At 52.5% G+C, this 13,374-nt stretch overlaps 1 protein-coding gene across 11 annotated transcripts in view; it reads left to right on the top strand.

The window, feature by feature from the left end:
- Nucleotides 1-2,999: 2,999 nt before the first annotated feature.
- The window catches only part of usp3 (ubiquitin specific peptidase 3), a 77,970-nt gene continuing 67,595 nt past the window's right edge, over nucleotides 3,000-13,374 (top strand). For 4 of the 11 annotated variants that reach the window (XM_069902898.1, XM_069902901.1, XM_069902900.1 and 1 more), the window contains exon 1: nucleotides 3,002-3,441. In XM_069902898.1, the coding sequence (XP_069758999.1) occupies nucleotides 3,351-3,441 (91 nt within the window). In that variant the 5' untranslated portion in view covers nucleotides 3,002-3,350. Of the gene's footprint in view, nucleotides 3,442-13,374 lie in introns of all 11 variants that reach the window. The other 7 variants (XM_069902895.1, XM_069902899.1, XM_069902902.1 and 4 more) reach the window with 4 other exon arrangements.

Genomic DNA, 13,374 nt, shown 5'->3' with positions numbered 1-13,374 from the left:
AGGTCACACCAACCACTGATAGGACGGTGAGGTCACACCAACCACTGACAGGACGGTGAGGTCACACCAATAGTGACGAGGTCACACCAACCACTGACAGGACAGTGAGGTGACACCAATAGTGACGAGGTTACACCAACCACTGACAGGACGGAGATGACACACCAATAGTGATGAGGTCACATCAACCACTGACAGGACGGTGAGGTCACACCAATAGTGACGAGGTCACACCAACCACTTACAGGATGGTGAGGTCACACCAACAGTGACAAGGTCACACCAACCACTTACAGGACGGTGAGGCAACACCAATAGTGACGAGGTCACACCAACCACTGACAGGACGGTGAGGTCACATCAACAGTGACGAGGTCACACCAACCACTGACAGGACGGTGAGGTCACACCAACAGTGACGAGGTCACACCAACCACTTACAGGACGGTGAGGCAACACCAATAGTGACGAGGTCACACCAACCACTGACAGGACGGTGAGGTCACACCAACAGTGACGAGGTCACACCAACCACTGACAGGATGGTGAGGTCACACCAATAGTGATGAGGTCACACCAACCACTGACAGGACGGTGAGGTCACACCTATAGTGACGAGGTCACACCAACCACTAACAGGACGGTGAGGTCACACCAACCACTGATAGGACGGTGAGGTCACACAAACTACTGACAGGACGGAGATGTCACAACAATAGTGACGAGGTCACACCAACCACTGACAGGTCGGTGAGGTCACACCAATAGTGACTAGGTCACACCAACCACTTACAGGACGGTGAGGTCACACCAATAGTGACGAGGTCACACCAACCACTTACAGGGCGGTGAGGTCACACCAACCACTGACAGGACGGTGAGGTCACACCAACAGTGACAGGTCACACCAACCACTAACAGAACGGTGAGGTCACACCAACCACTGACAGGACGGTGAGGTCACACCAATAGTGATGAGGTCACACCACCTACTGACAGAACGGTGAAGTCACACCAATAGTGACGAGGTCACACCAACCACTAACAGGACGGTGAGGTCACACCAACCACTGACAGGACGATGAGGTCACACCAATAGTGACGAGGTCACACCAACCACTGATAGGACGGTGAGGTCACACCAACCACTGATAGGACGGTGAGGTCACACCAACCACTAACAGGACGGTGAGGTCACACCAACCACTGATAGGACGGTGAGGTCACACCAACCACTGACAGGACGGTGAGGTCGCACAAATAGTGACGAGGTCACTCCAACCACTGATAGGACGGTGAGGTCACACCAACCACTGACAGGACGGCGAGGTCACACCAACAGTGATGAGGTCACACCAACCACTGACAGGACGGTGAGGTCACACCAACAGTGACGAGGTCACACCAACCACTGACAGGACGGTGAGGTCACACCAACAGTGACAGGTCACACCAACCACTGACAGGACGGTGAGGTCACACAACAGTGATGAGGTCACACCAACCACTGATAGGACGGTGAGGTCACACCAACCACTGACAGGACGGTGAGGTCACACCAACCACTGACAGGACAGTGAGGTCACACCAATAGTGACGAGGTCACACCAACCACTAATAGGACTGTAATGTCACACCAACCACTGACAGGACGGTGAGGTCACACAACAGTGATGAGGTCACACCAACCACTGATAGGACGGTGAGGTCACACCAACCAGTGATAGGACGGTGAGGTCACACCAACCACTGACAGGACGGTGAGGTCACACCAATAGTGACGAGGTCACACCAACCACTAATAGGACGGTAATGTCACACCAACCACTGATAGGACGGTGAGGTCACAGCAACCACTGATAGGACGGTGAGGTCACACAACAGTGGTGAGGTCACACCAACCACTGATAGGACGGTGAGGTCACACCAACCAGTGATAGGACGGTGAGGTCACACCAACCACTGACAGGACGGTGAGGTCACACCAATAGTGACGAGGTCACACCAACCACTAATAGGACGGTAATGTCACACCAACCACTGATAGGACGGTGAGGTCACAGCAACCACTGATAGGACGGTGAGGTCACACAACAGTGGTGAGGTCACACCAACCACTGATAGGACGGTGAGGTCACACCAACCAGTGATAGGACGGTGAGGTCACACCAACCACTGACAGGACGGTGAGGTCACACCAATAGTGACGAGGTCACACCAACCACTAATAGGACGGTAATGTCACACCAACCACTGATAGGACGGTGAGGTCACAGCAACCACTGATAGGACGGTGAGGTCACACAACAGTGGTGAGGTCACACCAACCACTGATAGGACGGTGAGGTCACACCAACCACTGTTAGGACGGTGAGGTCACACCAACCACTGACAGGATGGTGAGGTCACACCAATAGTGACGAGGTCACACCAACCACTAATAGGACGGTAATGTCACACCAACCACTGATAGGACGGTGAGGTCACACCAACCACTGATAGGACGGTGAGGTCACACCAACCACTGACAGGACGGTGAGGTCACACCAATAGTGACGAGGTCACACCAACCACTAATAGGACGGTAATGTCACACCAACCACTGATAGGACGGTGAGGTCACAGCAACCACTGATAGGACGGTGAGGTCACACCAACCACTGATAGGACGGTGAGGTCACACCAACCACTGATAGGACGGTGAGGTCACACCAACCACTGATAGGACGGTGAGGTCACACCAACCACTAATAGGACGGTGAGGTCACACAACAGTGATGAGGTCACACCAACCACTGACAGGACGGTGAGGTCACACCAATAGTGAGAAGGTCACACCCCACACCGAGAGGCACACTCACCATGGTGATGTCACACTCACCGGGACAGGACTGTGATGTCACACTCAATGCCGACCGGACAGTGACGTCACACCCACTGCAATAATGTCACACCCTCTGCCGCGTGGTCGATGACTGCGGCGTGGGCGTTGATGTCACGCCCACCGTCGAGAGTGTTGCCACGGAAACGGGGCCGGGCTGCGGGGAACGAGGGCCGAACGGCTCGGGCCCAGCCACCCGCTGCACCCGACCAGCTCGCTCTCCGCCTTCAGACCCACGGGCACTTGCACAGAGTGTAGTCAGGGGGTGTGCGTGGGGGGTGGGGGGGGGGCAGGGCAGCGGCCTAGGCCCCCTTAAGATGGCGGCGGCGTCGTGAGGACGGCCCGTGGGCAGGCGGACCCGCGCCGGCCGGCCTCCTCCCCTTCCTGCCGAGCGCCCGCCTCCCCTCCCTCCCCCCCCCCCCCCCCCACCCCGTTCCCCCCCACACACCCCGAGTCTCCCGCACCGACCATGGAGTGCCCTCACTTGGCCGCCAGCGCCTGCATCGCGCCGGACTCCACCAAGTTCCCCAGCGGGTCGCCGTCCTCCTGGTGCTGTGCCGGTGAGTGTGCCCCGCCGCTCCGAAAGGCCAGGCTGCCCACTGCCAGGCAAGGCCGGCCGCCCACTGCCAGGCAAGGCCGGCCAGCGGCAGGCTTCGGGCCTACTCGGTCCGAGTCCGCGATCCATAGAATGCCTGTAGTGGAAATAATGAGCTGAGCGCCCTGGCAAGGGGGGGCGGGGGGGGTGGGCTCAGCCTCGGGGTCCCGCTGGCCCCGGCTCCAAAGGCCTTCGCTCCCCCTCCTCTCCCTCCCCCTCCTCTCCCTCCCCCTCCTCTCCCTCCCCCTCCTCTCCCTCCCCCTCCTCTCCCTCCCCCTCCTCTCCCTCCCCCTCCTCTCCCTCCCCCTCCTCTCCCTCCCCCTCCTCTCCCTCCCCCTCCTCTCCCTCCCCCTCCTCTCCCTCCCCCTCCTCTCCCTCCCCCTCCTCTCCCTCCCCCTCCTCTCCCTCCCCCTCCTCTCCCTCCCCCTCCTCTCCCTCCCCCTCCTCTCCCTCCCCCTCCTCTCCCTCCCCCTCCTCTCCCTCCCCCTCCTCTCCCTCCCCCTCCTCTCCCTCCCCCTCCTCTCCCTCCCCCTCCTCTCCCTCCCCCTCCTCTCCCTCCCCCTCCTCTCCCTCCCCCTCCTCTCCCTCCCCCTCCTCTCCCTCCCCCTCCTCTCCCTCCCCCTCCCCCCCCTCCTCCCCCTCCCCCTCCTCTCCCTCCCCCTCCCCCTCCCCCTCCTCCCCCTCCCCCTCCCCCTCCTCCCCCTCCCCCTCCTCCTCCCCCTCCCCCTCTCCCTCCCCCTCCTCTCCCTCCCCCTCCTCTCCCTCCCCCTCCTCTCCCTCCCCCTCCTCTCCCTCCCCCTCCTCTCCCTCCCCCTCCCCCCCTCCTCCCCCTCCCCCTCCTCTCCCTCCCCCTCCCCCTCCCCCTCCTCCTCCTCCCCCTCCTCTCCCTCCCCCTCCTCTCCCTCCCCCTCCTCTCCCTCCCCCTCCTCTCCCTCCCCCTCCTCTCCCTCCCCCTCCTCTCCCTCCCCCTCCTCTCCCTCCCCCTCCTCTCCCTCCCCCTCCTCTCCCTCCCCCTCCTCTCCCTCCCCCTCCTCTCCCTCCCCCTCCTCTCCCTCCCCCTCCTCTCCCTCCCCCTCCTCTCCCTCCCCCTCCTCTCCCTCCCCCTCCTCTCCCTCCCCCTCCTCTCCCTCCCCCTCCTCTCCCTCCCCCTCCTCTCCCTCCCCCTCCTCTCCCTCCCCCTCCTCTCCCTCCCCCTCCTCTCCCTCCCCCTCCTCTCCCTCCCCCTCCTCTCCCTCCCCCTCCTCTCCCCCTCCCCCTCCTCTCCCCCTCCCCCTCCTCTCCCCCTCCCCCTCCTCTCCCCCTCCCCCTCCTCTCCCCCTCCCCCTCCTCTCCCCCTCCCCCTCCTCTCCCTCCCCCTCCTCCCCCTTCTCTCCCTCTCCCTTCTCTCCCTCCCCCCCCCCTGCCGAGGCTGGGCTTGAGGCGAAGTTTGTTGGTGCACGACCTCGCTCGGACTTGAATTCGTATTTAAGTTGGAAAAAGTACATAGGGCCCCAACTTAAATACGAATTCAAGTTGAGACCCTGGCGGCTGAGATAAACGTTTGCAAGGCAGCAAGTTCCGTGCCTTGGGAAAGTAGCCCCAGTGGAGGGGCACTTTTGGGCACGTAAAAGTCGCGATCATTGGCAATTAACCCCGTCGTGGGGGTGGGGGGGGTTTGTGTTGTTTAAAACAACATGCTGGTATTTCAGTCAGTGGTGGATCCAGAGCATTGCTTTGTCAGACCAGACTTGACTTGCTTCCACTGGAGAGTATTAGGCCATTGTTTCCATTGTCTGAGCAACGTCTGGAAGAAACTCCCCCCCCCCCCCCTCCCCCCCATCCCCCCCATCTGCCTTTAAGCTGCAATAGGAAGTAGAATTTAACTCTATGTGGGAGCTCGTATGGCAAGGCCAACACCGGGGCGGCGGAGAATGCAGTGAAACTTCCGCCTTCGCGTTTAGTTTCAGTGCCAACTAACCAACCGATCGCAGTCAAGCCTCAGAACGATTTCCCCCACTCTGCCTGAAGGCTGCAGAAACTCAGGTCGTTTTGGGTAGCAGAGAGACGACCACCGTTTGGGGGCTTGAGCCCAACGTTTTGGTCTCCCTTGAGCCCCAAGCGTGGTGCTCCTGTCTCTTTGCTACACAGGCAGCCTCCGGGTTTTTAAAAAGGTCCGATTTACAGGCAACTCCCACCTCAGGAGCCGTCGACTTCTGGTGCGAGAGTCCTTGAGTCAGCATCCTGCCGGGAGGCCTATTTGTTTAACATGTTGAGTGTTTTGCATAGAAAACTATATACGTACTCAGACTAACTGACTCTAAATAAGGGACCATAGGTACTTGTTCCGACTTGAATACAACTTCAAGTTGGGGCCCTATGTACCTGTTCCGACTTAAATACGACTTCAAGTTGGGGCTCGATGTACTTGCTCCGACTTAAATACGACTTCCAGTTGGGGCCCTACGTACTTGTTCCAACTTAAATACGAATTCAAGTTGAGACCCTATGTACTTGTTCCGACCTAAATTACGACTTCAAGTTGAGACCCTATGTACTTGTTCCGACTTAAATATGACTTCAAGTTGGGGCCCTACGTACTTGTTCCGACTTAAATATAACTTCAAGTTGAGACCCTATGTACTTGTTCCGACCTAAATATGACTTCAAGTTGAGACCCTATGTACTTGTTCCGACCTAAATATGACTTCAAGTTGGGACCCTATGTACTTGTTCCGACTTAATACAAATTCAAGTTGGGGCCCTACGTACTTGTTCCGACTTAAATACAACTTCAAGTTGGGACCCTATTTACTTGTTCCAACTTAAATACAAATTCAAGTTAGACAGACCCAGGTAACTGAACTCATTTATAGCCCATGGGCTGACTGTTATAACATACACTGCTTAATTTCCCAGCATTGTTTTTGTATGTGAAGGAAATGGTTGTATTACATTCACCGCTTTCTTTGCAAATCCACTGACTGCAGTGGATGTGGGAGTTAATCTCTCGGGTTTCTAATCTTGAATAGGCACCTTAAAAAATTTCTTTTTGACTGTGTCGAAAATCTACAGTGTGCTTAATTTTAAATTAAATTTGGTTCCAACAGAAGGATTTCTTCTGAAAGTGTTAACACAGGGAAACCTATTAAAAATTCTATTTGTATCCGATGTTTTAAATGCTCAAGTTATTTTGAAATTTTTAAATGTTTTTAAAACCTTGTTTCTCTGGCATTTCATCCTGTGGTCCTTTTGGTTTCAAGTGTGTTCCATTGACACATTTGCCATCGAACTCTCAACTCAGGACTTTGATAGGAGTGTATTGAAATGGAGAACAGTTGTGACAATGACTGATTCCATCAGCCCTGTAAACCTTTTGGTTGTAGCATAATAGCATTTAAATAGAAGCCTTGTTATCTGTCCTGGAAACCTAAATGTAATAAATGGGTATTATCTATTGATGTATTGTCACGGTGATCATCAAAGCAGCCCAAGAACCGGAATGTATAATTAGCTGGCTGTTGTGTACATTGTGAATGGGAGTAGTGAACTGTGGAAAGCTGTCCTTTTTTTCTGCCAATGGAGCACAATTTTGAGATCATAAGATTGTAGCTGAGGCCCTGGTGCAAGTAATTATGGTCAGAATGTTCACCTCCTGGTCAGGAATCCATTCTAATTGTTAACAGCATAATTATATGGCACGGGAGAGCAGCTATTTGGACCAGTGATCTTATATGAACCGCAGTCTTATTTGTAAGAGCAGTTTCGTGTATGTATCCAATTCCTCACGAACGGTCACTATTTGAACGGTGTCCTCAATTTTAGATTCCAGTCTGCATTTTTTTTTCATAGCTCTTCCCTCAGCTCATAGGTCTTGTTTCTTTAGGGCAGTTATCTTTAATCTGAGTCTTCTAATTACTGAACCGTGTTGCAGAAACTGATTATATTCATGTACCACATCAAAATTTTCCAAATTTCAACACTTCTCAACAAGATTAGCATTTGATAGGTCCTAAATTTGCCATTGCAGGGTGTTACCTAACTTTAAATAAATAAAGCTATCAACATTTATCTTGTGGCTTTCCTACTTTCTAAAGGGGGCCTATTTGTTCATTGAATAATAGCATAATCTACATGAATACTTTTCTAATTCTATTTTTAAATCATGGCTGTAAATGTTTTATCAACTAACATTTTTTGTCATGAGTCCCTGGTGCACTGTAGTTCATTGCTCTAATCCCATTCGGACATCTCTCGTATTCCCACATACCTTGATGAAGGGCTCAATCCCGAAATGTCAGTGATGTATCTTTACCGTTGCTACATAAAGGCACTGTTTGACCTGCTGAGTTTCTCCAGCATTTGTGTTTTTTTTCCTCTCACTTAACCACAGTGTCAACAGAATCCTGTGCTTTACCTCTAATCCCAAACCAAATAGGTTTGGTTTCTGGGATCTGCAAATGTGTGGACAGGCAAGCATGCGGTGGACTACTGGCGACTTGAGGTGAGGAACCCACAGAGGCTGAGAGAGACTCGCGTTGGGCTGGAGAGTGGCTGAGGGGGAACCAGTATCAGAACCGGGATGCGAAAGGGTGCCAAAGGCACTGAAGGGTTCCTGACTGTGTCGGAGGTTCAGATCTGGAGCTTGGCTTGTCAGTGGTTTAGACTGTACTCTGGTAGCAAAGGCTGTGGACGTGCTGCAGGCGAATCTACGAACACTCAGTCACTCTGGGGGGACTTTTGCTTCTTTTTCTCTGACTGTGAGAGGTGCTTCGGGCAATTTCTGCCAATGGAAAATCTGTCTGCCTTACAGCAGGCAAAAGCAATTTTGTGTAATATGACCCTGCTTTATTACAATGACAATAATCTTGAATTTTAAATCTTGAAGCAACTAGGAAAGTTGAGGCTATTTTAGTGGAGATGACGTATAGAATAGGATATTGCAATTTATGATGTTAATTATTTGATATTCTGAATAATTCTTGTATTTGCTCTAATGCCAAAGAGATCAAATGATGTGATAGTTTGTATTCAGAAGCTAAATAATGCAGATGTTGGAAGTTTTAAAACTAGAAATTGCTGCAATTGCCAGTATTGTCTTTGCAAACCCTGTCGGACCTATGTACTTGGATTGGACTGAGTTTGTGAATAAAGTAGACTTAATGTTTCAGGTCCACTACCTTTAATCAGACTCATGATACAAACTCCTTAGAACTGACGATATTTTACACTGTAGCGGTCTGCGCCTCAGGCTGACACAGGAAATGGTTGTTGAGCGCAGCAACTGACAAAGTAGCGCACGGGCTGAAACGTCCATTTTTCTTTGCTGCCAGCAGAGTGGTCAAACTGGTCAATCACTGCTGGTGGATCACAGGGGGCCACTCAAGCCATGGCCTGGTGGTGACGCATCTAAGCTGACTATAAAAGGCAGAGCTCCCACTGAATAAACTTCTTGTCTAATACACTCTACTGGTGTGTGTGTGTGTGTGTGTGTGTGTGTGTGTGTGTCTTTTCCTGCAGATTTGAGCTACAATCTTAGGGCTATAACTGAGAGCTATAACCAAGCTGTGGCCGTAGTGACCTCACTACAGTGGTGACCCCGACTGGTCCAAACGGCGCTTTGGACCCAAGATGGAAGAGCAGCCTGCGATCAATGTCGTAGCATTGAGGCTGCCCGACCTTTGGACATCACAACCATGGGTGTGGTTCCAGAAACCTGAGATGCAGTTTGTCATTCGACGGATCTTCGCTGATGACACGCGCTACTACCACGTGGTCAGCGCCCTTGATCAGGACACCACAGCCCGCATCATCAACTTCCTCCAGCAGTCCCTGAAACAAGGAGGGTAATGTGGCTATCAAAGAGCTGTTAACCCACACTTTCTGGCTTTCAATCTGCGAGCACACTGCCCAACTGTTGCATATCAATGGCTTGGGGGACAGGGCCCCTTCTGCCCTCCTACCCACTGTTCCAGCAGATCTTCCTGGAGAGGTTGCCTGAGGACATCTGGATGCTCATCGCAGAGGAAGACATGACCCCAGGAAGGTGCCTGCCCGAGCAGACCTGCTTTGGCCAGCGAAGAGGGACACCTGCGCTTTGCTCAAGCAGGTGACAGCACAGTGTTAACAGCGCCCGGCCAGGTAGACTGACCACCTGAACGCCATGCTGCACTGTTTCTATCACTGACGGTTGGGTTCTGAGGTCCATTGATGCCGCTCCCCCGGCACGTTCCAGGGAAATGCCGGTGTCGTTAATGGCTGTGATGAACCGGCCAACTGCATTCCAGACTCCCTGTCGGGCTGACATTTCTTGGTGGACACTGGGGCACAATACAGTGTCATTTCCCCGTCAAGCCTGGATGCTCGCTGCAGCAAAGTGGGCTGGGATCGCTGAATGGCAAACGACTCCAACATCCGAAAATTCAGCACCCTACGCTTCGGGGGCAGACAATTCATTTGGATGTTTACGGTGGCGGCCGTGCAACAACCACTACTAGATGCAGATTTCCTGCTGGTCATTTCACTCCTGGTGAATATCAAGGGGCGCTGGCTGGTGCACGCCTAGACATTTCAGTCACTCTCACTCAAGGACACTGAACTCACCAGCCCCCACCTGCACTCACTGAGTACTGCCGAGAATGAATACGCTTGGGTCCTAGCAGAATTCCCCTCCATCACCATGCATCATTTCCATTTGGCAGAACCCAAATATGGGGTGAGGCAGCAAATTTTTACAGGGGGCCCTCCCTTCCACACCAGGGCACGGTGTCTCTCTCCCTCTTTCCTGCCCCCCCCCCACCCAGAGAAACAACCTAGCCAGGGGCGAGTTCAAAAAGATGGAAGAACTTGGTATTGTGCAGTGCTCCGATAGTCCTTGGGCCAAGTCCCAAGGCCTCCTTGGGTGGTTGGAGGACGTGCAGAGACAACCACCGCCTCAAGCATATCAGACAGCTATCCAATCCAAGACTTTACCACTAACCTGGAAGGGGCATGGGTCTTCTAAAAGGTGGACTTCATCAGGGTCTATCGCCTGATCCCAGTACACCACAAAGACATCCTAAAAACTCCCATCATAACCCCCTTTGGATTGTTTGAATTTCTCCGCAGGCCCTTTGGGTTATAAAACACGGCTCAGACTTTCCAGAGGCTGATGGATGTAGTGGGCCAGGATCTGCATTTTGCCTTCGTCTACCTCGACGACATTTTAATCGAGCACACTGCCCACTCAAAACAATTAGTCTCCAGGCTGAGCAATTTCGATCTAACCATCAACCCAGCCAATGTCAGTTGGGCCAAGAGACTATTGACTTCCTGGGCCATCGTATCGACCAACATGGAGCCAGACCATTACCCAGTAAGGTGGATACTATTTGTTCTTACCCCATGCCAAGAGTTTGCAGGTACGGTCAATTTTTATCACCACTCCATGAGCTTGTGGCAGGATCCTGTAAAAACCCTAGCCAACACCATCCTCCTCGTGCACCTGCGGACAGACGCTCCCGACCACCCTCACGACAGATGCCTCCAGCACAGTGGTGAGGGGTGAACTTGAGCAGTTGGCGAATGGACAACGGCACCCGCTGACCTTTTTCAGTAAACACCTCAGACCACCTGAGCTCAAGTACAGGGCCTTTGATAGAGAACTGGCCCAACTGGCATTTTGGCATTTTCATTACTTCCTGGAGGGCAAGAAGTTCAAAATTTACATAGAGCACAAACCCCCTTACCTTTGCCTTTAGTAAGGTGTCAGATCCGTGGTCAGCTTGGCCACAGCTGCACCTGTCCTACATTTCCAAATTTACAACAGGCATTGAACACATAGCCGGAAAATCCAACGTGGTGGTTGATGCCTTATCCCGTCCAGCTATATTGGCCCTACTCCTGGCATCGACTGGCTGATATGCAGCAAGAAGACCCTGACATTCCGGTGTACCAAACAGTGCTCACTGGCTTACAACTGGAGGATATCCAGATCGCCCCCGGCAATTACGTGCTGCTCTGTGACACCTCGATGAATAAACCTCGCCCTGTCATTCTGGCTGCATGGAAGAGGCAGGTTTTCGATTCAGTCCACAACTTGGCTCACCCCGCCATCAGGATTACAGTCAAAATGTGGTGAACATGCATATCTGGCACGGCCTCCGCGAAGAGGTTGCCCTATGGGCCAGGACTTGTACTCAGTACCAGTCTTCCAAAATACAGACTCATATCAAAGCTCCACCACAGATATTTAAGGCAACACATCGTCGCTTCATCCACATGCACATTGACATCGTGGGGCCCCTACTCTTATTCAGAGGTGCACGTTACCTTCTCTCGATGGATGGCCAGAGGCGGTGCCACTATCAGGCTTCCACAGAAGCATGCACACGGGCTTTACTCAACACTTGGGGTCCCTGAGCACCTTACATTGGATGGGGGGGGGGCTCCCAGTTCTCTTCCAGTCTGTGGACCGCCTTAGCCCATGCCCTGGGGACCCAACTCCACCACACCACTGCTTATCACCCACAGGCTAATGGGTTGGTGGAGTGGTTCCACAGACACCTTAAGGCAGCCTTAATGGCATGGCTTACCAGATCTAATTGGGCTGACGAACTCCCTTGGGTCGTGTTAGTCATTCAAGGAGGATCTCGAGGCATCCTCTGCCGAGTTAGTTTACAACGTAACCCTAGTTATACTGGGTGAATTCATGTCGGTCCCAGAAGACTTGGGGGAGCCCCCAGCGACCAAGTTGTCCCGACTACACGAGCACCTAGGCACCCTGGCCCCCACTAACCTAGACCCCACTGCCACCCCTGCATTTGCATCTCAAAGAACTTTACTGATTGTAAATGAGTGTTTGTTCGGTGTGAGCCTCCTCTACAGCAGCCTTGCGAGGGGCCATAGCTAAGACACAATGGCTCCACCTATGTTTTGGATATTGGCGGCAGGGAGGAGACTTTCACACTTGACTGGTTAAAACTGGCCCACTTGGACTTTGACCAGCCCATCACTCAGTCGACCCCATGGTGCAGGGATCTGCCTCCTAAAAAGATCGCTGGTTCTGGTGGGAGGGGGTGGGGGCAGGGGAGGGGTCGTGTAGCAGCCCGTGCCTTGGGCCAACATAGGAAATGGCTGTCGAACGTGGCGACTGGCAAAGCATCATGTGGGCTGAAATGCTTGTTTCCATAGGCCACCGGCAGAGCGGTGAAACTCGCGAATCTCCGCTAGTGTATCGCAGGGGGCCCAATTGAGGCCCAGGCATCTGAGGTAACCAGTCAGCAGTTGGCCCCCTCAAGCCGTGCCCCAGTGGTGACATGGCCAAGCTGACTATAAAAGGTAGAGATACCAGTGAAGAAACTCTAATGTGTTGAATATACTCTACTGGTGTGTGTGTGTGTGTCTTCAGCATTAGGGCTATAACCTAGCTGGAGCCATCGATAGCGACCTTGCTACAACACATTAATTTCATTATTCAGGGCCGTGCGTCCACTCCCAGCAATACATTAATGCAGATTAAAATAAGAAATCCACCATAGTATCCCATCCATTTTGTCCTAAATGTTCACTCCCCCCCCATATAAACTTTCCAAGTTTTTCTCTATTTCTCTAGCCCCCCCCCCCAAAAAAAACAAACCTGATGCTAAAAAATACCTTGGAACTGGAAATGATACTGTTATTTAATTTGTCACAGGTAAAAGATCCACAGCATTGTATCTCCTGTACTATAGGAAGAGAAAAAAAATCACATGGAATGTAGTGGTGTGCCAGCTCTTTCATCAGGGCATTTGGGAAAGGCAGTTGCTGGTCTTGTCCATGATTTGTGAATTATGTTTTAAAAAATTATTAGATTGAATTTGAGTTGGTTAGAACTATGCCATGTTGAGCCATGAGTGAGGTAGTAATAATAAAACTAAACTGTTTTGAAATAAAGATCATTATA

The sequence above is a fragment of the Narcine bancroftii genome, chromosome 11, assembly GCF_036971445.1.
Source record: "Narcine bancroftii isolate sNarBan1 chromosome 11, sNarBan1.hap1, whole genome shotgun sequence".
Taxonomy (NCBI): Eukaryota; Metazoa; Chordata; class Chondrichthyes; order Torpediniformes; family Narcinidae; genus Narcine; species Narcine bancroftii.
This window is presented reverse-complemented; position numbering and strand designations above follow the sequence as displayed.